The sequence below is a fragment of the Mobula birostris genome, chromosome 8 (genome assembly GCF_030028105.1).
Source record: "Mobula birostris isolate sMobBir1 chromosome 8, sMobBir1.hap1, whole genome shotgun sequence".
NCBI classification, from domain to species: domain Eukaryota; kingdom Metazoa; phylum Chordata; class Chondrichthyes; order Myliobatiformes; family Myliobatidae; genus Mobula; species Mobula birostris.
The window spans coordinates 17,193,906-17,221,823 of record NC_092377.1 but is presented as its reverse complement, the minus strand read 5'-3'; the positions used below and the strand labels follow the sequence as shown (position 1 = coordinate 17,221,823).

Here is a 27,918-nt window from a genome sequence, read left to right as displayed (position 1 = left end):
TTATTAGAAAGATGGACAATGATATACCCAGAAATTAAGATCCTGAATTGGGGGAAGGTTGATTTCAATACAAAAAGACAGGACATACAAAAGCAAGCTAGTAAGTCCACAGACAGCTTGTCAGAATCATTCAATGATGGAGTATGTATTCAGGGTCAACCTGTGCCTGCAATAGTGAAATGAAAGGCCAACAATTTCAAGGACAGGGTTGAATAAAAAGGGAGGTGAAAGTAGCTTACCCCAGGTTTCGAGAACTGAAAACAGATGTTAACAGGGATACAGAAGAGGGGGAAACAGTACTAGAGTAACAAGGAAGGTGAGCAGTATTGGATCTGACTGTTCAATTCTTATACTGTTCGATTGTTATTTTCTTTGCAGTTTAATAATTATCTGCTTGTATTTTAAGTCATTCTTATATGCATGTAACAGTTTATTATACCTCCTAGTGGTCACAATATGCATATGCAAATTCAGTGTGTTCCCCAAGTGGTATATGGTAGCTATATTGGCATGATTCTGGAAGCCTCTCTTGGTACTGCATTATTTGAATAAGAGCTATCTCAAGGGCTTATTTTTATCTACAAATTTGAATGGAATTCTCCTTACCTATGGGTATAAATATAGTGGACCACAAGGCCATACCATCTTAGCTCTTTTGTCTCTCTCTTTGCTTAGCAGACTTCTATCACTCTTTGTTCTATCAATGCTTAATAAAACAAACATGAAGCCACAAGTTTTGTGGCTGTCTCCTGACTTCTGAAAGTACCTTGGATTAAAACATCAGAATCCAACAGCAAAGAGACAGGAAATAGCTAGGGCAAGCAAGATCGGGGAAAATCTCAAAGGCAATTTATAAGCATATCGGGGGAAAGCAGAGAAACAGCTGGCTTCATTAGGGAACAAAAAGGCAACCAGTGTATGGAGTAACAGGACATACAGAGGTGCTAGAAAGTTTGAGAACCCTGTGCAATTTTCCCTTTTTCTGTACAAATATAACCTAAAATGTGATCAGATCTTCACATAAGTCCTAAAACTAGATGAAGTGAACCCAATTAAATAAATAATACAAAAAACATTATACCGTTCATTTATTTATTAAGAAAAATAATCCAATATTACATGTATTTGTTGGAAAAAGTATGTGAACCTCTGGGGTAATGACTTCTACAAAAGCTATTTGGAGTTAGGTGTACCAACCAATGAGATGAGATTGGATGTATGGGTTGTAGAGGTGCCCTGCACTATAAAAAAGACTCACAAAGTCAGGTTACTGACAGAGCCTGCCCTTCAAGAAAGATCTGTTTATGTGCACCATGTCTCAAACAACTTTCAATGGACCTTAAAGAAGAATTGTATAGATGCATGAAGCAGGAAAAGGCTACAAAAGCATTTCGAAAGACCTGAGATTTCATCAGTCCACTGTAAGAGAAAATGTCTACAAATGGAAGAAACTCCATTTCTTCCATTTGTAGACATTACTGTACTGTTGTTACTCTCCCTTGGAGTGGACATCCTGCAAAGATCACACCAACAGCACAACGTGCAATGCTGAAAGAAGTGAAAAAGAACCCAAGGGTAACTACAAATATCTCCAGAACTTGCTGAAGTCTCTATTCATGTGTCCACTATAAGGAAAAACTGAACAAGAATGGTATTCATGGAAGGACACAACAGAGGAAACCACTGCTCTCCAAAAAATCATTGCTGCATGTCTCAAGTTTGCAAAATACCACCTGGACATTCTACAATGCTTCTGGGACAATGCTCTGCGTATAGATGAAATGGAAGTTTGACTTTTTGGCAGAAATGCACATTGCTATGTTTAGAAGAAAAAAAACCTCATCCCAACTGCGAAGCATGGTGGAAGGAGCATCATGGTTTGGGACTGCTTTGCTGCCTCAGGGCCTGGACAACTTGCAATCATTGAGGGAACAATGAATTCAAAATTCTATCAAGGCATTTTACAGGAGAAAATCAGGGTAGCAGTTTGTCACCTAAAGCTTAATAGAAGATGGATAATGCAACAAGACAATGATCCAGAGGAGAACAGTAAATCAACAACTGTATGGTTTAAAAAGAAGAAAATTTATGTTTTCGATTGGCCGAGTCAAAGTCCTGACCTTAATCTTATATAAACGCTGTGGAAGGACGTGAAGCAAGCAATTCATGCAAAGAAGCCCACCAACATTCCAGAGTTGAAACAGTTTTGTAAGAAGGGATGGCCTGAAGTTTCTCCTAGTCATCTGCAGGACTGATCAACAGTTACTGGAAATGTATGGTTGAAGTTATTGCTATACCAGACTGGGGGGGGGGAGGTTGTCACACCAGTTACCGAAAGCAAAGGCTCACATTCTTTTTCCAACAAATACATGTAATATTGGACCATTTTTCTCAATAAATAAATGAACAAGCATAATGTTTTTTTTGGGTTATTTATTTAATTGAGTTCTCTTTATCTAGTTTTGGGACTTGCGTGAAGATCTGATCACATTTTAGGTCATATTTATGCAGAAACAGAGAAAATTCTACAGGGCTCACAAATTTTCTAGCACCACTATACCTCAATACCTCACAATACCTCACATCTATATTCACTATGAGAAGGATATTCTACTTAAGGAATTTAGAGAGGAGACAGTGAAATTCTACAACAATTTGCCATTGCCAAAGAGGAGGGAATAAATGTTAAATCTATGTATATTTACGTACATGTATAGTTAAGGCAGAGGTTGATAGATTCTGGATTGCTCATGGCATGAAGGGATACCTCGGAGGGGGGGGGGGGAATGAGATTGGGGCTGAGAGGAATAACAATCAGCCAAGGTGAAATGATGGAGCAGCCTCAATGGGCCAAATTCTGCTCCTATATCTTATGGTCTTATGACCTTTTCTTAATTAAATTTGTATTTGAGGATACGTGGACTGATCAAAGAGTCAATGTGGCTTTAAGGGAAAATACTTCTACATTGATTGAGGATTTGTTTGTATACTATGTGCCATGTCATATGATGTCTTTCCATGACCATGACCGCTCGTGAATTATTGTTCTACTGGAGTGGATTGCCATTGCCTTCTTCTGGACAGTATCTTTGCAACACAGGTGACCCCAGCCAGTATCAATACTCTTTAGAGATTGTCTTCCTAGTATCAGTGGTCGCATAACTAGGACTTGTGGTGTGCACTAGCCGCTTATATGACCATCCACCACCTGCTCTCATAGCTTCATGTGACCCTGATCAGGGGTGGGATGGGGGGGGCAAAGCAGGTGCTCCACCTCGTCTAAGGGTGGAATGCAAACGAGTTGAAGGAAGAAGGGCCTCACACCTCCCTTGGTAGAGACGTATCTCCACCACACCACCACGATTGAGGATTGTGCAGCTGATTTTGTTTACATAAACTTCAGTTAGGGCTTTGACAAGGTAAGACTTTAGAGAATTGTTCAGAGGAACCCAAGGGACTGACAGCAATTTGGAGAGGTGGATCCAAAACTCGTGGTGGAGGCAGAGGATGATGGGTGAGAAGCCTGTAATATTTCCCATTGGAACCCTGCATCACCTGCTGCTGGTACACATGGAAACAGGTGCATGCATTAGCAAGATAGGAATGCAAGAGCTATGATTACACAAAAATTGGTGCCATTGTCAATAATGAGGGGAAACATAGAAAACCTACAGAACAATACAGTCCCTTCGGCCCACAAAGTTGTGCTGAAAATGTCCCTACCTTAGAAATTACTTGGCTTACCCATAGCTCTCTATTTTTCTAAGCTCCATGTACCTATCCAAAAGTCTCTTAAAAGACCCTATCGACCCTATCACATCCAACTCCACCACCGTTGCCAGCAGCCCATTCCACGCCCTCATCACTCTCTGCATAAAAAAACTTACCCGACATCTCCTCTGTACCTATTCCCCAGCACCTTAAACCTGTGCCCTCTTGTGGCAGCCATTTCAGCCCTGGGAAAAAGCCTCTGACTATCCACACGATCAATACCTCTCATTGTCTTGTACACCTCTATCAGGTCACCTCTCATCCTCCGTCACTCCAAGGAGAAAAGGCCAAGTTCACTGAAACTATCTTCATAAGGCATGCTTCACAATCCAGGCAACACCCTTGTAAATTTCCTCTGCACCCTTTCTATGGTTTCCACATCCTTCCTGTAGAGAGACGACCAGACTGAGCACAGTACTCCATGTGGGGTCTGACCAGGGTCCTATATAGCTGCAACATTACCTCTCAGCTCCTAAATTCAATTCCACGATTGATGAAGGCCAATACACCATATGCATTCTTAACCACACAGTCAACCTGCACAGCTGCTTTAAGCATCCTATGGACTCGGACCCCAAGATCCCTCTGATACTCCACACTGCCAAAGAGTCTTACTATTAATACTATATTCTGCCATCATATTTGACCTACCAAAAAGAACCACTTCACACTTATCTGGGTTGAACTCCATCTGCCACCTCAGCCCAGTTTTGCATCCTATCAATGTCCCGCTGTAACTTCTGACACTATCCACAACACCCCCAACCTTTGTGTCATCAGCAAACTTACTAACCCATCCCTCCACTTCCTCATCCAGGTCATTTATAAAAACCACGAAGAGTAAGGGTCCCAGAACTGATCCCTGAGGCACACCACTGGTCACCGACCTCCATGCAGAATATGACCCGTCTACAACCACTCTTTGCTTCCTGTGGGCAAGCCAGTTCTGGATCCACAAAGCAATGTCCCCTTGGATCCCATGCCTCCTTACTTTCTCAATAAGCCTTGCATATTATCTTATCAAATGCCTTGCTGAAATCCATATACACTACATCTACTGCTCTTCCTTCATCAATGTGTTTAGTCACATCCTCAAAAAATTCAGTCAGGCTCGCAAGGCACGACCTGCCCTTGACAAAGCCATGCTGACTATTCCTAATCATATTATACTTCTTCAAAAGTTCATAAATCCTGCCTCTCAAGATCTTCTCCATCAACTTACCAACCACTGAAGTAAGACTCACTGGTCTATAATTTCCTGGGCTATCTCTACTCCCTTTCTTGAATAAGGGAACAACATCTGCAACCCTCCAGTCCTCCGGAACCTCTCCCGTCCCCATTGATGATGCAAAGATCATCACCAGAGGCTCAGCAATCTTCTCCCTACAATCCACAGTAGCCTGGGGTACATCTCATCCGGTCCCGATGACTTATCCAAAGGAAGTCTTTAGCTACAGAATAGTATTAAGAGCGAGACAGAAAATGTGATTAAGGTGGCATATGGAATCAATATCTTTATAGTTGGTGCTTTTTATAACTGTGGTCCAGCTTTTAAACAGAAACAGTTGCAGCTCCAGCCCCAACACTATAGGAAGCTTGAGACTGTACTAGAGAGAATGCAGAGATAATTCACCAGGATGTTAGCTGGGATGGAATGGTTCAATTAAGAAGGGAGAATAGATAGGCTGGGATGTGTTTTCCTTCTAAAGACAGCTAGCAGCAGTGGGGGGGTGCTTGGAGGGGGGTGGAAATGTGACCAAGCTATACAAGTGAGGGACATAATAGCATATTAACAAGCTGTTCCCCTCAGCAGAGATGTCTGTAACCAGAGAGTGTACTTTTAAGGTAAAGAATTACGAGGAAATTTTTTTTTCACCCAGGTGGTTAATGTGTGGAACACACTGAGACAGCGATGGAGGCAATTAGTCTGATAATGGTGCACTTATACAAAAATGTCACGGCAGGTAAGCATTACTGGAGAACAGGATTAGTATAGAAAAGTTTATGGTCAAAATGGCACGAAGGACCAGTTTCCTCGCTACCCATTCCTACCTCATTTTAAACCTACAGTATATCTACCATATACGTGACAAACCAGTACAATTCTACTTGCTTAATCAGAGGGTCCGCCAAGCTTTTTAAAAAATATTTTGGTCTACTCAGGTGCCATTACAGGATTCTCAAATCCCAACATTAAATTTCAATGTGTTACTATTTTTCTTCAGCATACTATTAATAGTGCAGATGCTGAAAATCAGAAAATTTAACTTATGCTGGAAATACTAAACAGGCAGCATCTGTAAAAAGAGAAACAGAGTTAATGTTTCAAGTTAACAGTCTTCCATGATATCACAAAGTAGTTTTAACACGAGAAAGTCTGCAGATGCTGGAAATCCAAGCAACACACAAAATGACGGAAGAATTCATCAAGCCAGGCAGCATCTATGGAAAAGAGTAAACAGTCACAGTTTCAGGCCGACCCTTCATCAGGACAGGTTTTGAACCATCAGAAAAGATACAAATTATCTTTTACTTGAATAACCTGAAATTACATTTTTCCTCCGTGCTGCATCACCTACTTCAATATCCTACAATTTCTGTTTTTGTCATTAATGCGTATATTTCAAGTTCTGATTTCAACAGAAATAGGCATTTCAACTTACTAACTTTTCCCAAATCTCTGATTCAAGCAGAAGAATCTGAGAAGCAATAGCCAGTTACCCACATTTCAATGACTAATTTGCCAGAGCACAAAGCCTCACAGCAGCCAATACAAAGTTTTAGGCATTGCTGGAAACCCAATCTCGTTTACTGTTCAAAGCATTTTTGTCCCAGAGAGAAGTCTTATCAAATCGTTATAGTTTAGCAGCTTTTTGTGAGAAAAATAACAAAGTTTTATGACAACTAACTTTAATTTCCTTGCCATTCCCTTTATAAAGCACAATGCTCCATTGTTTCACTGTCAAAACTACGCAAAATATCTGACTCGAATGAATTGAGCCCAACCACCTTCAGAATGCTTCGACAGAAGACACACAGGCGTACTTGAAAGCCAAAAAGGAAGGAATCCAGCCAGTTTCATGTGACCCAACTCCTCAGCGGGAAACGGAATGTACAGGAAAAGGAAACATTTCCTGTGAAAACGCATCAGATGAATTTTATAAATCCAATGTGCCCCGCTTTCAAGGCAGCACAATATTTTATTTCCAGAAGGCTAAAAGGATATGATCTGATCAGCATAATTCAATATTTCAAAATGGAAATTCATAAAAAATCTGTTCTATAAGACTGCCATATCCCTACTACTCTACTGGCAAGCTGCCAGCAATGTGCTAATAGTTGCCAGTGATATCTGTGATCTGTGCACTACTGTATTCTTTCGAGCAATCCCCCAACCGTTTCGATTGCAGGATCACTGATCGCATCTGTTAACAGAAAATCTGGCGTTTCTCTGCATAGCATATGCCGCCAATAAGTGGAAATAAAAGCTAAATAAATCGATGGAAATTCTCAGCTGAAACGCTGTGTGTCACAACCCCTTTTGTTTAGGGAATGAAGGAACAAAAATGTAATGATAACGTGCCGATTGTGTCCATTTGACGTATTAAATTACAAAATAACTCAATTTACTGATGCTTAATTAAAAACTTGCAACAATAAACTTGAGGAAGAGGAGGTTGGAAGTCAGTGCAAAAAAAATAAAACCTTGGACTTGCTTTTATGTTAAATTAATTAGACTCGCAGCATAAGCGTGATCTACACATCCCCAGCTTGCGAACGGAATATGTTGGCGAAGGCAGCCGTGATGAAATAACAACGTCCATTCCTTTAAGTAACGGATTGTCATTTGAACCCAAACCGCCTCGCTGCATTAGGATGCAGAGGGAAAGTGCATACGTCGATGACAATAATAAGACGAAAATAAAAGTCAGCCGGCCAGACATCAGCTCCCCACCCCCAACCCCGGCGCACGGCAGTATTTCACACACAACCGTTAGCACCGCTATTCCATTTCATTCCATTTCAAACTGTGCGATCCACTCCAAAGTGGGCGCGCCCAGATTGCCCTTTTATTACCTTCGTAAATCAGTAAAGGCCCACTCACCCTAGGAGCGCAGCCGCCCAGCCTAGACTCAAGCAAACATCATCAACCGTTCCCGTTGCTCGGCAATAACGTTATTACTCCACATAGTGGAGTCGCAAGCCGAAAGAGACGAGCCCGGCCCACACATGCGCCCGGCTCAAAGACACCAGAGGGCGGCGAGTGGGCGTGCCGCCGCTCCTGACTGACACCAGCTCCCACCAATGAAGAACGGGCAAGGCGCGTCACGCTGCCAACGGCAGGAGTCGGGAGCACGAACAACGGGACAGAAAAACAGCGCAGGCGCCTGCTACGCTGCGTTTCCGGGAGTTGTAGTTTCAAACGCAAATTTGACACAGGGCAATTCGGAGCGCTGAACTACATCTCCCAGCATGCACAGCGGGGAAGCTGCCCTCTCCTGAACCTGATGTCTCTATGGTGAAGGAAGCCGAAAGTTTAATTTGAATCCGCGCTGATTGGTCCAGGGGCGGTGTCCTGTTCGCAGCGCTGGAGTTAAACCAAAATCCGAGCCCCTCAGACGGAACATTCTTAAGGTGGAAAGGTGGTTTCAGCCTTTCTGTTATTCTTTCAGCCCATATGAAGCCCTCTTGTGACTCTGATATCGAAGAAGATCTGGAAACGTATCTGAAAGGTTTAAGGGGTAAGTGATTTGATGGGGTTCGAGTGCATCATAGATGTCGGTTAAAGGCGCAGACAGTGAAGGCCGAGGTAATTGTTGTTGACGGATTATACCTTGAATTAAACTCACGTTGTATCGTGTAGATGGTTAATTAACTAAATTACTTTTTTTTTGTGTATCGGTTTAGCGTCAAAGTGTTTACACTGGATTTAAAAGCAAAGCACACAAAAATACTGGAGGAACTTAGGATGTTGCTCAAGGTTTCCAGTATCTGCAGAATCTCTTGTATCCATGGAGAGTTAAAGCTGCTAGTTTTCTGGAATTTCTGAATTACGGATTGGTTGATTGTGTACGCTATATATTCAGGTTACAGCACACACAAAATGATGGAGAAACTCAGCAGGCCAGGCTCTATGGAATCACAGGTGCCGAGACCCTTCTTAACAAATAAGCAGTAAATATTGAGAATATGAGGCAAAATCCTTGAAAGTGAGCCCACAAATATGGGGCAAGTGAAGATGAGTGAAGTTATCCCTTTTAAGGGGTAATAACTTTTCTTGAACCTGGTGATGACGAGTCCTGAGAGTTCTGAATCTTTCTGATGGCGGCAGCGAGAAGCGAGCATGATCTGGGAGGTGGGGGCCGATTATGGTGGGTGCTGCTCTCCTGTGACAACACTTTATGTCTATGTGCTCCGTGGCGGGGAGATCCTTATCCGTGCTGGGCTGGGCTGTATCCACTACTTTTTGTAGGATTTTCCATTAAGGGGCATTGGTGTTTCCATATCAGGCTGTGATGCAGTCAGTCAATATATTCTCCATGATTCCAGATGTCATGCTGAATCTTTGCAACCTCCTAAGGAAGTAGAGACTCTGCTGTGCTTTCTTCGTAATTGCATTCGTGTGCTTGGCCCAGGCCAGGTCTTCTGAAATAATAACACCAAAGAATTTTATGTTGCTGACCCTCTCCACCTCTTATCCTCTAATGCGAACTAGCTCGTCGACTTCTGATGTCCTCCTCCTGAAGTCAATAATCAGCTCCTTAGTCCTGCTGACATTGAGTAAGAGGTTGTTGTGGCACCTCTCAGCTAGGTTTCCAGTCTCATCATCACCTCTGATTCAGTCTACGACAGTGGTGTCATCAGCAAACCTGAATATGGCATTGGAGCTGTGCTTAACCACACAGTCGTAACTGTAAAACAGGTAGAGCAGGGGGCTAGGCACACAATCTTGTGCACCTGGGCTGATGCAGATCATGGAGGAATTGTTGCCAATCTGAAATGACGGGTCTGCAAGTGAGTAAATCGATCATCCAATTGCACAATTGAGACCAAGGTTCTTGAAGCTTATTGTTTAGTTCCGAGGGGATGGTACATTAAATGTTGACTCATCTGTGTTCCTTCCTGCTCTTCTAAATTCTAATAGAGACAAATCTTTACAAGATACAAATATCCAAACTTTTCTTCAAATACAGCATACCATACCAGCGACTGACTAACAAACAAAACCTCTATTTAACCTTCTGCCTGAATTGGGAAACAAATACTCTATGTAGTATTCTAGACAGGACTGCTCTGAGAGCTGGCTTAGCCTCAATGAAATGAATGATCTCATTCTATGTTGTGGGAAAATAGATAGCACTTCTGATAGTACTGTTTGATAGGAAATTCTGGGTCTGAGATTTGCAATGAAGGAAAGTGATATCTTTTTAAGTCAGGATATTGGTGACACTGGGGAAAGTCTGGTGTTCCCACGCACCTAGTTCTTGATAGAAACCAAGGAAGTGCTGTCCAAGTAACTTCAATGAGTAACTGCAGTTCACTTTGCAGACGGCATGCATTGCTGTCTTGATGGTTCAGGGAGTGGTGAATGGGAGACTGGAGGATATGGTGCCAGTCAGTAGTCTCCTTTGGTGCTGGACATTGCCAAGCAGAGAGTATTAGGTGTTCTTCTGGTTGACGTGATGTGAGTGGTGTGCAAAGGGATTGCTCCAGTAGTCTAAAAATGTTTGGCATATGTATACTTGGATGAAGGCACAAAAGCTGTGCTTGCTAAATTTGCTGATAACAGAAAGCTGAGTAGAATACTATACACTGTGATGTTGACAACAGGAGACCACCAAGGGCGTGGACTCAAATTTGGAAATTGAAATGTATTCTAAATTGCTGGGAAATCTCTGTTCTAGGACATGATCTGCTCAAGACCAATATTTAGGTACCTTAAGGTAGTTATGAAAGGTAAAAGAATGTTTTGTTTATCAGTAGGGGAATAGGTACAGCATTGCTGCCACTACAACTGGAGTATGGAGTGTGCAGTATGGATCTTCTTACTGAAGGAAGGATAATAATGTGTTGAAAGTAGTTCAGAGAAGATTTGCTGGATTAATCCCTGGAAAGGGTGCAATAAACAAGAACAAAGTCAGTGGATCAGGGAGAATCTGTAGAGGAAAATGGACAGTTGATGTTTCTGATTTTGATCCTTCAACTGATTAAGATTCAGATTTATTTACCACTTCTGCTGTACGTCGGAGCATACAGAGAAGCATTGGTGCTAACAAGCATCACATAAGTGTGTGCTGGGAGCAGCCTACAAGTGTCACCACACATTCTGGCACCAATATAACTTTTCCATAATCTTCAGCAGCAACAGCAAAGTAAGCACCTTTCCCACCCGCCCTCTCACACACACAGGCAGGCATCCTGTCCTTAGCTGCAGACTTGTCGACATCAGGCTTCCAACCTTCAGCATCTGGCCTGCACTTCCAGACTCAACCTTTGGGCTTCCACCTCCAGACTCACTGACTTCAGTCTTTGACCTTTTGGGCTTTTGACCTTCTGTCTCTCTGAGATCTAGACTTCAACCTTCAACTTTGCCCCTGGACTTCACCAGCCTCTAGGTATTGACTCTGGGCTTGCCAATCACAGGTTTGACCTCAGTGATTGCTGACCTTCAACTGCAGAGTGCTTCTGGCCTCAACTTGTGGACTTGCATGGACCCTGGATGCCAGTAGCTTGGAGAGTTGGGGGGAGGTCACCAGCTCTCATGACTCCTGCTCTTATGGACCTTTGATTCGGAATTCACCAATGTGGGGATTGCTGGTGTCCTCAGTACCTGTAAACCCAACTTCCAGATTAGTGACCTTTGACTGCAGAACATTCTAACCTGTGCTCCTGCCCCTATCTCTTCATCCACTTCCCTAAATCCTGCCTAACCTGACAGTAAACTTCCTGCACTATTCATTAAACCATCACTATGAACCTAAAAAAGGAACACACAACTAAGTCTGAGCCATGGCTTGGGCCTTAGCAGAGACATTTAAATTGCCCTTAGTGACCAAAGGATTGTGAGATATCCAATGTTGTTCTGCTGTTGAAGACAGTCTCCAAAAATAAACCAGAAAATTATTGGCTGGGGAGCCTGACACCAGTAGTTAGAAAGTTATTGGAAGGCATTTTAAGGGACCAGATATATGAGTATTTGGATAGACATGGACTTGTGGATAGTCAGCATCGCTTTGTGCATGATAGGTCATGTCTAACCAGTCTTATAGAGTTTTTCAAGGAAAGTACCATGAAAGTCTTTTTTTATGCCTTACAAGGTGTGAAACGAAAGACTGTGTGGCGCGCCACTCCTCACACAGACAGTAGGTGGCTGTTGACTCACAAAGAGTTCATCTGCCCTTTGACAGGTTTTGTTTTTAGTCCTGCTGGATGCTGGATGCTGAGGATGTTCTACGAGTCTGTGGTGGCCAGTGCGATCGTGTTTGCTGTTGTGTGCTGGGGCAGCAGGCTGGGGGTAGCAGACACCAGCAGAATCAACAAACTCATTGGTAAGGCCAGTGATGTTGTGGGGATGGAACTGGACTCTCTGACGATGGTGTCTGAAAAGAGGATGCTGTCGAAGTTGCTTGCCATCTTGGATAATGTCTCCCATCCACTACAAAATGTACTCGTTGGGCACAGGAGTATATTCAGCCAGAGACTCATTCCACCGAGATGCAACACAGAGCGTCATAAGAAGCCATTCCTGCCTGTGGCCATCAAACTTTACAACTCCTCCCTTGGAGGGTCAGACACCCTGAGCCAATAGGCTGGTCCTGGACTTATTTCTTGGCATAATTTACATATTACTATTTAATTATTTATGGTTTTATCAATATTTAATTATTTAAGGTGCCACTGTAACGAAAGCCAATTTCCCTCGGGATCAATAAAGCATGACTATGACTATACACACCCTCCTCCCTGGATAACTAAAGTACACCAGTGGGTGTGCTGGTTGAGTCGTCGGCAACCCGACCCGAGACAGGTAGTACAGGTTTCCCCCGCCATCTGAAGGTGGAGCGTTCCTGTGAAACGGTTCGTAAGCTGAAACGTCGTAAAGCGAAGAAGCAATTACCATTTATTTATATGGGAAAAATTTGTGAGCGTTCGCAGACCCAAAAATAACCTACCAAATCATGCTAAATAACACATAAAACCGAAAATAACAGTGACATATAGTAAAAGCAGGAATGATATGATAAATACACAGCCGAGATAAAGTAGAAATACTCTTCCACAATCATTACTGCACTGTTCTCCGTCGGCAGAAAATCTCATGCAAGCGCTGTTGGCAAAAACACGACGCAAACGCTCTCCAGTAACTTTTAAACTATGAAGCTGCCAAATCATACCAAATAACACGTAAAAATACACAGCCTATATAAAGTAGAAATAATGTATGTACAGTGTAGTATCACTTACTGGAATTGGTTCAGCGCCAAGCACACTGATGATGGTATGTTAGACTGAGTCGTCGCAGGTTGGGTGGTGCAGTGGCCCCCACCCTCCAGGCTGCCAACTGATACTGATCCGCGAAGCATGCAGGGGTGCAACGGTAGCCGGGAGGCACACAGCACATCTTTAAGAAAAAAGCCGAAATAAACATGCTAATTAATTTGGTGCCGCCTGGCACGTAATTGTCGGCCCAGATCAGTGCCGATTTCTGACTGCATTGTCTCTGATCTGGGCCGACATTTATGTGTCGGGCGGCACCTAATTAATTAGCATGTTTATTTTGGCTTTTTTCTTAAAGATGTGCTGTGTGCCTCCCGGCTACCGCTGCGTTCTCCGCGAATCGCGGGGTGGTGGGACGCTGGGGTGTCACCTCATCGTCTGTTTCCATTATAGCAGGCAGCTCATCTTCTCCTATGACTGCCCGCCTCGATGTCGAAGGTCGAGGTTCGTCGTCTGCTGTGGCTGATGCGGAAGGCTTGCTTGACTGCTGAGCCTCGCACATTTTTCTATCACACAGTTCTTTGTAAGGACTCAAACCATCCTGCAAATATCCCCTAAATCTACGTACCCTTTCAAAATTAAAGTCGTACTTTATCATTGCAGCGAAAATCTCATGCAGTTGCTTCACGTTCAGTTCGCTATTACATTCGGTTTCGATTGTTATCCTTTTTTCTTCCAATTGCATCAGCTCTTCATCTTTCAGTTCTTGATCATGTGATGCCAAAACCTCTTCAACATCATGTTCATCAGCTTCCATAAGCCAAACTCACTTTGTCCTTGCTTCGTTCACCACGATTGAAACGCTTAATTATGTCTAGTTTTACGCTAAGTGTAACACCCTTACGAGCTCCTTTAGGCTTTTCCAAAACCTAGAACTCACCTTGCAAATGGTTGCTCACAGGCACGTGTTTAAGCAATGCTGTTCCGAATCCAGTGGAGAGCGGCTGCTTGGGGCACGCGCTGCCTTTTATCGCGCACTGCTTTTTTTTCATAACAGTGAAAACACCTTCTGAAAGCGAAAACAGGGAACTAATGTAGGTCTTTCGTAACAGTGAGATTTCGCAAAGCGAACGTTCGAAAAGCGAGGGACATCTGTACTGGACTATGTGGTACTATTAGCAAGGCAAGGCCCTGACCTGATCGGCCCCCTAGGCCTGAGTTGACGTAGTAATAGTAGTACTATGAAACTGGATGAAGGTAAGGCAATGGATGTTGTTTACCTAGACTTTAGTAAGGCACTTGACTAGGTCCTGCATGGGAGATTGGTCAAGAAGATTCAATTGCTTGGCATTCAAGTTGAGATAGTAAATTGAATTAGACATTGGCTTTGTGGGAACAGCTGGAGAGTGGTAGTACATGGTTGCCTCTCTGACTGAGGCCTGTGACTAGTGGAGTGCCACAGGGATCGGTGCTGGGTCCATTGTTGTTTGTCACCTGTGCTGAAGGTCTGGATGATTATGTGGTTAACTGGATCAACAAATTTGCAGATGACACCAAGATTGGGGGTCTAGTGGACAGCTTGCACCGGGACCTGGACCAGCTGAAAAATGGCAGATGGAAATTAATGCAGGCAATTGTGAGGTGTTGCACTTCGGTAGGACCAACCGCTGTTGGATCTCTGTTTGTTTTCTGATCCTTTCCAGGAGTTGTTAATGATGAGTTGTCTTAATTCTAAAATCTCCGTTTGTCTTAGAATACAAACAAAACATACGAATGCTAAGCAAACTAAATAGAGTTATGAAACAATGCTAAGAGGTGTAAGACAAAGGCTCTTTTAGAAAAGTCCATCACTTTTACAGATGAGACCAATTCCTTAGATCAAGATAAATTGGATAATAGGCTAAATAATTAAAACAATTGCATCACGTGGGTAATGTGCTAATACTTAGCCAATGAAACATGAAAAAGGTGATAAACTGTTAGTTTAGCTGCTATACCACTTTCTGCCAGTGAGTGTGAAAAATACATGAGTTTTAAAAAAAGCTTTTTTTTTAAAAAAAAACGCAATGGTTTCCAACAGCAGTGTACGGTCGCACACTGAGGAGTGCAGTAGAACAGGGGTCTCCAACCTTTTTTGCACTGCGGACCGTTTTAATATTGACAATATTCTTGCCGACCGACCGGTTGGGGGGGGGGGCGTGGTATTCAAGTAGGGTTAAACTCACCTCAACATGTCTTTTACAGTTAGGGTTGCCAACTTTCTCACTCCCAAATAAGGGACAAAAGTAGCAATCAAATCCTGGTGAAGGGTCCCGGCCCGAAACGTCAACTGTACCTCTTCCTATAGATGCTGCCTGGCCTGCTGCATTCACCAGCATTTTTTGTGTGTGTTGACAGGACACTTGTGGTTACCCCGAGAAAGACTACCATGACCATGAAGCCTTGCGCGGGCACCTGTGTGCGCATGCGTGACATGTGCATATGTGACGTGCGCATGCGCGTACATGCCGATTTTTTTTTTTTTAGTAGTATACACTTTGTAGTATACACATCACCGATGATCTCGTGGACTGTGCACACTGACTTTGTGGCAAAAAAAACACAACAGCGTCTCTTCAACCTCTGGCAACTGAGGAAGTTTGGCACGGGTCCCCAAATCCTCAAGACCTTGTATAGGGGCACCATAGAGTTGTTTCAAATGTTTTTTTATTGTGATGCAACATCAGCTTAACCACAACTGACAATGTCCTAAAATACAATGCCTCTTTTTTTCTTTTCTTTCTTATAACAACATAATGAAAATCAAACGAATTATATATAGTAAACAAGCAAAAAGCAAAGGAAACCCTACCACCCCGTCTCCTTTCCCCTTCCCAGCCCTACCCTACCCTCACCCCTCCCGTATGTGCTGTTTAGGTCCTACCGCACCCCCCCCCACACACTTAGTTCAGCTGTCGGTTTCTTCTAAATACAACAGTAATGGTTGCCAGATTTTTTCAAATTCCTTGAGTCTGTTCTTGAAAATGTATCTTATCCTCTCTAGATGCAGAGTATCCGTTAATGCAGCCAGCCGTTGTCTAAGTGATGGAGTTTCCTCCTTTTTCCAGAACATCAGTATGAGTTTTTTTTCCATTAAGTATGCCATAGGTCAGGAGTTGTTGCTGGGTAGCCTGGAATTTATTTGACCTTGCAGAAGTTCCAAAAATGATTAAAATGGGGTCTGGTATTTGAAGCTTTAGTACCTTTGATAGGACCTCAAATATTTGCTATCAATACTCTTGTATCCTGGGACATAAAGCATATCTATGTAACAAATTTGCCTCTGAGGACTTGGATTTCTCACACACTTGGGACACCTCTGGGAATATTTTATGAATCCTTACTTTTGAGTAATGTAGTCTATGTAGGATCTTAAACTGTATTAAACATTGTCTGGCATTGATGGAACAGGAGTTAACATGCTCCAAAGCCTCATTCCATACAACCTCCTCTAACTTTGTACCCAACTCCTTTTCCCACTCTTTTTTAATATTATTCATTGTTGTATGGCATCATACAGATAGACAATGATGTGTTCTGTCCCTAAACATGATCTTAAATGATTGTCTAATTTATCAGGTTCAGCCATCTCAAAACCAGAAAGATGTGGTCTTATATAGTGTCTTAGCTGGAGATACATGAAAAAATGACTCTTTTGCAATCCAAATTTTTCCTGGAGCTGTCGAAATGACGCAAAAATCCCTTGTTTGTCTAAGTCTCCAGTGCTGCGTATCCCTAATTCTAGCCATGCATCAAAGGCCCCATCTATACATGAGGGGGATAAAAGAGGGGTTCGCTGATATAGGTACAATAAAAAATAATGTTCTGAGTTTCAAATGCTTCCCCATTTGTCTCCATATCTGTATGGTGCTGCGGATAATGGGATTGCCTCTAAAAACAGGCTTTATTTAACTGAATAGGGGAAATAATGATTGCCCCTATGGAATATGGTGGGCAATCCTCAGGCTCCATCTCCAACCATCCGGGAAGTACAACTGTATCATCTATCCAGTATGCTATATGGCTGACGTTAGCAGCCCAGTAATAAAAAAAATAAAGTTGGGGTTGGGTGGTGCCAGCCCCCCACTAGTCTTATCCTTGCAGAGATGTTCTTTCCTAATTCAATGGGCTTTATAAGTCCATATAAAAGGGCGAATTATCAAATCTAATCCTTTAAAAAAGGTTTTGGTAAGATAGAGGGGCAGGTTCTGAAATAGATAGAGCAGTTGGAGAAGAAAGATCATCTTGACTGCATTTACTCTACCCACTAAAGAAATTGGGAGTGTCTTCCAAAATTCCATTTTCCTTTTAATCTTTTCAATTAGAGGGATAAAACTTGCTTCAAATAGAGAACTATACTTTTTGGTTATTGCAGTTCCAAAGTAAGTAAACTTCTCAAGGGTTATTTTGAATGGAAATTGTTTAAGCCCCTCCTGTTTTTCTACTCGGACCAGGAATAATTCACTTTTCCCCCAATTAATCTTATACCCCGAGAAAGTGCCAAATAAATTGACTATTTCCAGCAAAACTGGAATAGTAATATATGGTTTTGTTACAAACGAAACATATCTGCATAAAGGGAAATTTTGTTGATAGTATATTCTGGATTGTACCCATAAATTTCGGGGTGAGAACGTATAGTCTCTGCCAGTGGTTCCAGGGCCAACGCAAACAATAAGGGACTTAATGCACAGCCCTGTCTTGTGCCCCTGTACAAACTGAATGATTCCGAGAGTGTCTGATTAGTTAGTATTTTAGCACTAGGGTTACTGTACAGTAGCTTAATCCAAGTTATAAGTTTGTCTCCCATTCCAAATTTTTGCAAAACCTCATAGAGGTATTGCCATTCCACTTGGTCGAATGTTTTCTCAGCATCTAAACTTAATATTATAAGGTCTTCCTTAGGCTGTCTTGGGGAATGCATTATATTAAGAAGGCACCTGATGTTATGGAAAGAATTCCCTTTAGGGATAAACTCTGTTTGATTTGAGTGTACCAATTTTTTTACCTGCTGACTGAGTCTCCTTGCCAGCGTTTTAGCCAAAATTTTCTGATCCGAATTTAGCAGTGGAATCGGCCTATAAGATCCTACCTCCTCTGGGTCTTTGTCTTTCTTTGGAATAAGTGTGATAATGGCCTCATTCAGGGTGTGGGGTAACCTGCCAGTTTCAAACAACTTTCTATACATCCTTACCGTATGCTAATAAGTCACTAAACTTCTTATAAAACTCATTACCTATTTCATCCAAGCCTGGACTCTTGTCATTTTTCAGGGATCTTACTGTTCTTACTATTTTGTCATTTGTAATCTCTGCTTCCAAAGCCTGACACTGCGTCAGATTGAGTGAAGGTAGCCTACAAGTGTCCAGAAATGTATGCACGCGCCCCGTCGGTACATCAGATTGAGATGCATGTAATTTTTCATCATACTGATGGAATCTTTGATTAATGTCTTTGTGTGACATCAACGGAGCGCCCGAGTCTGATTTAATTTTATGATTGGCCCGATCACTTTCCAATTTGCGTAGCTGTCTTGCCAGCAATTTGTGCGGTCTATCACCAAATTCAAAGAAACTCTGTTTTGTAAACGTAAAGGCTCTGCACATCCTTTCTGACCGTATTTGGTTAAGTTTGTATTTTAATGCTGAAATTCTGTTGTATGTCTCTGCGGATGGTTGTTGCGCATTCTCCGTGTCTAGTTTACGTATAGGGGCACCACTGAGAGCATACTGACTGGCTGTATCACTGTCTGGTACGGGAACTGCACCAACCTTGATCGCTGGACACTGTAGTGAATTTGCATCCACATCCACTGGGCTGTCCGTACTTCCCTCCATTGAGGACATTTTATGGTAGCAGGTGCAGAAAGAAGACCTGGAAGGTCATCAGGGACACTAGTCACCCTAACCATAAACTGCTGCAGTTGCTTGCATCTGGCAAACGGTACCACAGCATTAAAACCAGGAGCAATAGGCTACGGGACTGCTTCTTTCTACAAATTCACGTGTCTGTATGTTGCAACGGAGTCAGAATTTTTACTCCCTCGCGTTGTGGGATAGATGTAAGATTTAAATAAATTCTAATTCTTCATTCAGGACCCCAAACAGTCCTTCCAGGTGATGCAACACTTCACCTGTTGAAATCATCTTCTATGTCTGGTGCTCTCGGTGTAGCCTCCTCTACATTGTTGAGAACCAACGTACATTTATTTATTTATTGACATACAATGCGGAGTAGATCCTTCTGGCCCCTTTGAGCTGCGCCGCTCAGTAATCCCCTGATTTAATCCTATCCTAATCATGGGACAATTTACAAACTCCATACAGGCAGTGACAGGAATTGAAGCTGGGTCACTTAGTACTGTAAATCTTTGTGCTAACCACCTCTCTGACGTGATGACCCAATTGAGATTTCCATTTTAATTCCAAACCCCATTCCCATTCTGACATGTGGGTCCATGGCCTCCTCTTCTGCCACAATGAGGCCAATCTCAGGTTGGAGGAGCAACACTTCCTATTCTGTCTGGGTAGCCTCCAACTTGATGGCATGAATTTTGATTTCTTCAACTTCTGGTAGTTCTTTTTCCCCCTTTCCTCTTTAATTCCCCACTCTGGACCCCTCTTACCTCTTCTCTTCACCTGCCGATCACCTCCCTCTGATGCCTCTCTTGCTTCCCTTTCTCCTATGGTCCGCTCTCCTCCTTTATCAGATTCCTTCTCCTCCAGTCCCTTGCCTTTTCCACCAATCACATCCAAGCTTCTCACTTCATTCACCCTCCTCCACCCAACTGGCTTCACCTATCATCTTCTAGCTTGTACTTCTTCCCCTTCCCCCCCCCCATCTTATTTTGGCTTCTTTCCCCTTCCTTTCCAGTCTTGATGAAGGGTCTTGGCCTGAGATGTTGATTTTTTAATTTATTTCCATGGATGCTGCCTGACCTGCTCAATTCCTCTAGCATTTTGTGTGGATTAGAAGGCAAGTGCTATAGTGGGAGATTGGACAAACTTGGGTTGTTTCCTCTGGAGTGTTGGAGGATGAAAGGAGATGCGATAGAGGTATATAAGATTTTGAGAGGCATAGTTAAAATAGGCAGCCAATATCCTCTTCACTAGGGTTGAAATGTCTAATTCCAGAAGGCATGCATTTAACGTGAAAGGAGGTAAGTTCAAGAGGCCCTTAGATGCATGTATGTGCAGCAAATGGAAGGATATGGATATTGGCAGACAAAAGGGATCTATTTAGTTGCAAAACACACAAAATGCTGGAGGAACTCAGAATCCCAGGCAGCATATGGAAGAGAGCATAGCTGACATTCTGGGCCAAGACTTTCAGCAGGACTGGAGAAAAAAAGATGAAAAGTAAGAGTTAAAAGGAAGGGGTAAGGGAGAAAAAAAAACACAAGATGATAGGTGAACCAGAAGGATGGGAGGAGGTGTGAAGTAAAGAGCTGGGAAGTTGGTGAAAGAGATACAGGGCTGGAGAAAGTGGAATCTAATAGGAGAGGACAGAAGGCCATGGAAGATAGAAAAGGGGGAGGGACACTAATGGGAGGTGATGAGCAGGTAAGGAGATGAGGCGAGAGAGGGAAAAGAGAACAGTGCGGGGGGTGGTGTGGGGCGTTATCGGAAGTTGGAGAAGTCGATGTTCATGCCATCAGGTTGGAGGCTATCCAGATGGAATATAAGGTGTTGCTCCAACCTGAGTGTGGCCTCATTGTGACAGTAGAGGAAGCTGTGGACTGGCATGTCAGAATGAGGAGTGGAATTAAAATGGGTGACCACTGAAAGATCCCGTTGTTTTTCAGGCCGGTGGAGTGTTGGTGCTTAATGAAGCAGTCTCTCAATCTATGTCAGGTCTCACCAATATACAGGAGGTCACACGAGGAGCACCAGATACAGTAGATGACCCCAACAGGCTCACAGGTGAAGTGTCACCTCACCCGGAAGGACTGTTTGGGGCCTGGTGTGGTAGCGAGGGAAGAGGTGTAGCACTCATTCCACTTGCAAGAATAAGAGCCAGGAGGGAGATTAATGGGGAGGGGTGAATGGACAAGGGAATTGAATAGGGAGTGATCGCTGCGCAAAGCAGAAAGTGGGGTGGGTAAGGGAAGGATGTGCTTGGTGGTGGGATCCCATTGGAGATGGTAGATATTGCGGAGAATTGTGTGCTGGACATTTGATTACTAATGTAACACAACATTGTAAGGCCTGTTCTATGTTCCACGTGTTAGTAAACTAAGTCAATTGTAATATTGTTTTGTACGTCAGACCATGGGCTTTTTTTGATTTTCTAATATTACTGTTATACACAGAAAGGGCCAACATGAGCATCGAGAAACTGAAATGTACTCTGGAAGGAAAACTTCAGGGAGAATCCTCTGAACCATCTGCAGTGGATGGACCTGATACTGTCCAGGGAAACTCTGCAAATCCCTCAGAGAAAGGGGAGTGTCACAGTGAAATGGCATGGCAGGAGTTACAACATAGTCATGCAGGTGACCTCTCAAATTTATTCCTAAATATATATCTTTTTGGAATAGATTTTAATCATTGAAACTTTTCTCATTTTGGAACGATTCTGTAAAATTAATGTTTCTCTGGATGAACTGTGTCTTTCATGTCTAAATAGGATATGAAATAATCACGGCATTATACAAATTTGCAGCAGGAACTTGTTGAATAATTTTTTGTTGCCTCCTTTTGAAATTCAGTTTTACTTTGATAGTTTACCTTTGCAGTGTGGTGTCACACCAGCGCTTCCGCTCAATGGATAATATGGGGCAGCACGTGACACAGCTGGTAGAACTGTTTCCTGACAGCTCCAGGGATTTGGGATTAATACTGACTTCGGATGCTGTCAGTATGTTGACATGTTCTTGCTGGGATCCCATGCATTTTCTTTGAGCTCCAAAGACGTAGATTGGGGGAGGAGGTTAAATGGCCACTGCACTTTACTCTAGAGGTGTGGTAGAATCTTGGGGCGGGGGGGGGAGTTGAGAATATGGGGAGAAGAAAATGAAAGGAATTAATGTAATTGGCTCATAGATGGTCAGTCTGTTTCTGTGCTTTAGCCCTATGTCTCCAGGTCACTTAAAACAAATCTGAGAAAGGAAATGGGTTACTCCATCAATCAGATTCTGGTTCATAGAATGGAGGGGCATAGGTTGAAGGGATGACTATTAGAAGATAGGGACCTTGGTATTGTGCTTGAAAAAGTGCTCACACAAATGAGTATTATAATCAGGGATTTTGATCAATTTAACTGAGAAATTTTATTTATAATTTTCATGCTCCTCTTTTCCACAGTAGAGCCCCAAAATGGGAAAATTGTAAAGCACGAAAAACTAAGAATTAAAAAACTGAAATGTCAGCTGTTCAAAGGTATTCATGCCCCTTTGCTCAGTTGAACCACCTCTCGCAGCACAATTTACTTAAATAACGTGGCGGAGCAAAATTTGCCAATTCCTCCTTACAAAATTGCTCAAGCTGTGCCTGCATAGTTGGGGAGCGGTATTGGACAGCAGTCTTGAGGTTTTGCCAGAGGCATTCGATCAGGTTACGGTCAGGACTCTGACAGGGCCACTCAGTAACATCAATTTTCTTCATTTGAAGCCACTCTTATGGTTGCTCTGGCAGTGTGCTTTCCATCGTTGTCCTGCTGAAAGACCAACTTCCTCCCCAGTTTATTCTTTCTGAAGCCAGCAGGTTTTTATCCAGGATATCTCTGTATTTAGTAGAATGTAATTAGGACCATATTTCCAGTCCCTGCTGCTGAAAGGCATCTGCATTGCATGATGCTACCTCTAACATACTTTCCAGTAAGGATGGTGTTGCCTAGCTGATGTGGAGTATTAGAGTTATGCTAATGTATTCCTTAGTGTTGAGGCCAAAACATTCCACGTTAGTCTCATCTGTCCACAAGACCATCCTCCACAGTAACTTCTAAGCAATGCTTTGCGAAGTCTTTATGGTCAAATATAGGAAATCAGGGCTTCTTTCTTGTCGTTCTTCCATAAATACTCTTTATTTGCAAGGTCTTAGAGATTTTGGAGCCATGAACTTCATTTCCAGTTGCAGCCACTGACTCCTGCAGTTCACTCAGAGTGACTGTAGTAGTCTCCCTTCCAAGTGCCATTCTTTTCCAAAGACTATGGTTATCGTGACAGCCTTTCCTAGGCAGTGTAGTTGTGTCTTCATATTTTTTCCACTTCTTCATGGACTACACTGAGCTCTGAGGTATGTTCATTGTCTTTCTGATGGACTTCTATCCTTCTCCAGATTTGTAATCATTTACCTGATTTGTCTTGAATGTTCTTTTGTCTTCATTTTGGTTTGATCTGTTGAAAGTTTAACATACTGTTGCACTGTATATAGAGAGAGAGAGAGGGGGGATATTTACAATATTATTATAAATTCATTGAAAATGGGGATCCTCCAATTTTCTACATTACCAGTTGTGTGAGTTGGTAAGGTAATATATTGCATCAGAGGAAAGTTGATGTAGTAATTACAAAGAGGATGAATACTTTTTCTGCCTCTCAATTTTGGTTTTTAATTTTTAGTAAATTGTTGACAGGTTTTAGAATTTTTCTTTGATCTGACGTGATGCACAATGCTTTGTAGATTAGCTCAAAAATCCTAGTTCAATATATTTTAAATTTAGAAAATGAGACAATAAAATGTGAAAATAGTTGTGGGGGCTGAATACATTTTCAAGGCACCACATATCCTTACCATAGATGATTTAGATGGTTTCCCCAGGGAGAATGGAGACTACTCCCTTACCCACACAGTTTGCGTTAAACTAGTTCAAGTACTGGAAATTCATCTCAATTGAATAAAAATCCATTCATTCATCATATACACCAGGGAAGTACTAGATGCTTTTTCCATCTTTATGCACTTTAACTGAGAGGGGAAAAAAAAACAAATAAACTAACTTTGGACGTGTAAATGATGTGGCTGCACGATGCAGAAAATCAGGAAACAGGTAATTTAATAGGGACACAACTCTCCCTTAAATGTCTGGTTTGCTGTAACCAAATATTGACAACCAATCCATTTATGTATTAGGTACACTTGTATATTGCTTTTTGGGTCTTGGGGAGTGATGCACGGAGTAAATGACAAGCAAGAAACCCTGGTTGCCTTTTTTTTTTGGAATATACCTAAAGGAACTGTGAAGCATATTGACAGCAGATGCTGTGCCATTGTGATTGGGACTGCTAAAGAAGATGCAATTGGCAATTTGAAAAAATTAGTAAAGAGCTGGTGTTAATTTTATTTTTTTGAGGCATTGTGAGATTTGAGTTAAGAGTCTTGCCCTCATTGCTAGAAAGATAATGTGGGATAATTTTAGTCGAATCAAACTCTGACTTTACCAACACTGCAAATGAAAATTGTATAACAGTGAATATACTGGTGTGTGGCAAATGACCTGCAAAATAATCAAGTCCTTTGTTCCCTTATTCAATTTGAAGTTGTGCCAAAATGATTTGTGGTGCATATTTGTATATTTGCCTGTTTTAGCATGCAAAATACCTGTTTGTATTCATTGAGCATTGCTCAGTTATTTAAAATAGACTGTGTCCAGTAATGTCTTCTTTTTTGAAACAGTGAATGAGCTCAGGGCCCTGTTGCAACAACAAGAAATTAGAGAAAGGACATGTTCAACATCTCCAGCCAGGACAAGTCGTATGGTAATATGCATGTAAATTTGAGTACCTTAATTTAAGCAAGGAAACATATTTGTCATTTTACATTGGTTCCACTTGGATCTTGAAATGCAAATCTTTTTGAATTTACATTTTAGTAATAGGTTAAAAAATATAGATTAATGATTCATTTTGCAGGAATAATCAACTTTCTGACAAATTCAGTTTGGGTTGCCCCTGAATTGCAATTCTGGGAAGATTCGTAATCTAACAATATCATGTACTGGCTCTCTTTTCCTTTAATATCCTCCAAAATTGCAACAGTACTAATCTTTGGATAGGGCTCTGTTGAATTTTCCACTATCCTTTCCATGTCCAGCTTGTCAATACCCCTCAGGGTTTTGTATCTTTCAATAGGTAAAAATTGTAGAAAATATAAAATTATTTCAATACTGGATTGGTTGATTGAAAATGCTTAGAACGGTAGCATCTCTGAAATCCTGTGGCAAATCCAGAAGTGTAAATGCTCAATGGTTAACTATTTTTCCATATCAAAAGGATGTTGGAGGAATCTGACTTCAGTACGATAATTCCAAGCAAGCTCATTACCAAATCCACACCCTGGGACCTATGAGTTCCTGACCAACAGTTTGCAATCAGAAAGAATGGGCAGCAATACCTATGCCACAATTATCCTAAATATTGGTCCTCCACAAGGTTACGTTTTTTAGCCTTCATGACCGTGTGGCCGGATACTGCTCTAACTTCACCTAAATGTTTACAGATGATACCATGTGGTGGGCCATATATCAAATAATGATGTGCTGAAGTACAAGAAGGAAATGGAGAGCTTAGTAACATTGTGTCATAACAATAACCATTCTCTCAATGTCAGCAAAACAAGAGCTGGTCATTGACTTGAGGGTGCAGGGAAATGTACAAGCCCTTCTCTATATCAATGGTATTAAAGTTGGAAGGATTGAGAGTTTCAGGCTCTTGGGTGTGAACATCACCTGTAGCCTGTACCTGTTCATCCACATGGATGTCTTAACTAGGAAAGCTCACCAATGCCTCTACTTCCTCAGGAGTCTAAAGAAACTTGGCATGTCTCCATTGACCTTACCAATTTTAACCATATAACCATATAACAATTACAGCACGGAAACAGGCTATCTCAGCCCTTCTAGTCCATGCTGAACTCCTACTCTCACCTAGTCCCACTGACCTGCACTCGGTCCATAACCCTCCATTCCCTTCCTCTCCATATATCTATTCAATTTAACTTTAAACAACAACATCAAACCTGCCTCAACCACTTCTGTTGGAAGCTCGTTCCACACAGCCACCACTCTCTGAGTAAAGAAGTTCCCCCTAAACTTTTGCCCTTTAATTCTCAACTCATGTCCTCTTGTTTGAATCTCCCCCACTCTCAATGGAAAAAGCCTATCCACATCAACTCTATCAATCCCCCTCATAATTTTAAACACCTTTATCAAGTACCCTCTCAAACTTCTATGCTCCAAAGAATAAAGACCTAACTTGTTCAACCTTTCTCTGTAACTTAGATGAAACCCAAGCAACATTTTAGTAAACCTCCGCTGTACTCTCTCAATTTAATTGACACCTTTCCTGTAATTCAGTGACCAGAACTGTACGCAATACTCCAAATTTGGCCTTACCAATGCCTTCCACAATTTCAACATTACATCCCAACTCATATACTCAATGCTCTGATTTATAAAGGCCAGCCTACCAAGAGCTTTCTTCACCACCCTATCCACATGAGATTCCACCTTCAGGGAACTATGCACCATTATTCCTAGATCCCTCTGTTCTACTGCATTCTTCAATGCCCTACCATTTACCATGTATGTCCTATTTTGATTAGTCCTACCAAAATGTAGCACCTCCTTCTTTCAGTTAGTCCTGATGAAGGGTCTCGGCCCGAAACGTTGACTGTACCTCTTCCTATAGATACTGCCTGGCCTGCTGCATTCACCAGCAACTTCTGTACTGACCAGTGTTGTGTCATCGAAGAGACACTGAAGCTAGTCGTCATAGAAGTGTTTTATTCAACAAAAACGAGCAACAGGCATTAAATTGAAACACTCTTGGAAGAAGAGGCCTGCTTGACAATATCACATGACATTTTTAGATGCTAAAGATCAAAGGCAACAGTTGGACAATTCCATAGTTACAATGTACCTACACTGCTTCCTCTGAACTACATATAGTTTTCAAACCGCCACCTTCTTCACACACATGCTGCAGACACAAAAAAAGTTCATTCCCACCAACTCTGGGCTACATTCATGCATATGCAGGCTTCTATGCTCAAATGGAATGCCATTGTTTAGATCTACATTTTAAATTCAATCTGCGATCCATGTTCAGGTCTGGAGACTGGCTGCTGTTAAAATTAGCATTTATTATATACTATAACCCTAGAATATGCCCTAACAACCACATTCATCATTGTCTCTCTCTCTGATGAATACTGAAGCAAAGTATTTATTAGGGACCTCTGTACCTTCTACTCCAGGCAAGTGTTCCCCCTTTTTATCCCTGATTAGTCTTGCCCTCGCTCTATTCATTCTCCTGTTCTTCATGTACATGGCAGATGCTACAGGGGTTTTCCCTGTTCATACTCACCAAGGCCTTCTGATGTACCCTTCTAGCTCTCTTAAGTCCCTTCTTAAGATCCTTTGTGGCTACCTTATTAACACTCAAGAGCCCTGTCTGATCTTTGCTTCCTAAACATCAATTATGCTTCCTTCGTTCCCTTGATTGAATGTTCCACCTCTTATATCAACCATGATTACTTTCCCTGCCCCAATAGGACAAACCTATTCAGAACCCCATTCAAGTATTCCCTAAGCAACTTCCCCTTTTCTATTGTTGAGCATCTGTTCTCAATTTATGCCCTCGAGTTCCTGTCTAATAGCATTATAATTGGCCCTCCCCTAATTAAATACTTCCCATACTGCTTCTATCCTTGTCCAAGGCTATGCTTGGGA

At 42.1% G+C, this 27,918-nt stretch overlaps 2 protein-coding genes across 13 annotated transcripts in view; one reads left to right on the top strand and one right to left on the bottom strand.

The window, feature by feature from the left end:
- cep170aa (centrosomal protein 170Aa) overlaps window positions 1-8,017 on the bottom strand; it is a 181,532-nt gene extending 173,515 nt beyond the window's left edge. For all 10 annotated transcript variants that reach the window (XM_072264845.1, XM_072264848.1, XM_072264847.1 and 7 more), the window contains exon 1: window positions 7,877-8,017. The gene's annotated coding sequence lies outside the window, so the exon portion shown is untranslated. The remainder of the gene's footprint in view (window positions 1-7,876) is intronic.
- Window positions 8,018-8,352: 335 nt separating this feature from the next.
- Window positions 8,353-27,918, top strand: part of sdccag8 (SHH signaling and ciliogenesis regulator sdccag8) — a 409,652-nt gene continuing 390,086 nt past the window's right edge. For all 3 annotated transcript variants that reach the window (XM_072264841.1, XM_072264844.1, XM_072264843.1), the window contains exons 1-3: window positions 8,353-8,513; window positions 21,560-21,742; window positions 24,864-24,946. In XM_072264841.1, coding sequence (XP_072120942.1) covers window positions 8,450-8,513; window positions 21,560-21,742; window positions 24,864-24,946 — 330 coding nt within the window. In that variant the 5' untranslated portion in view covers window positions 8,353-8,449. The remainder of the gene's footprint in view (window positions 8,514-21,559; window positions 21,743-24,863; window positions 24,947-27,918) is intronic.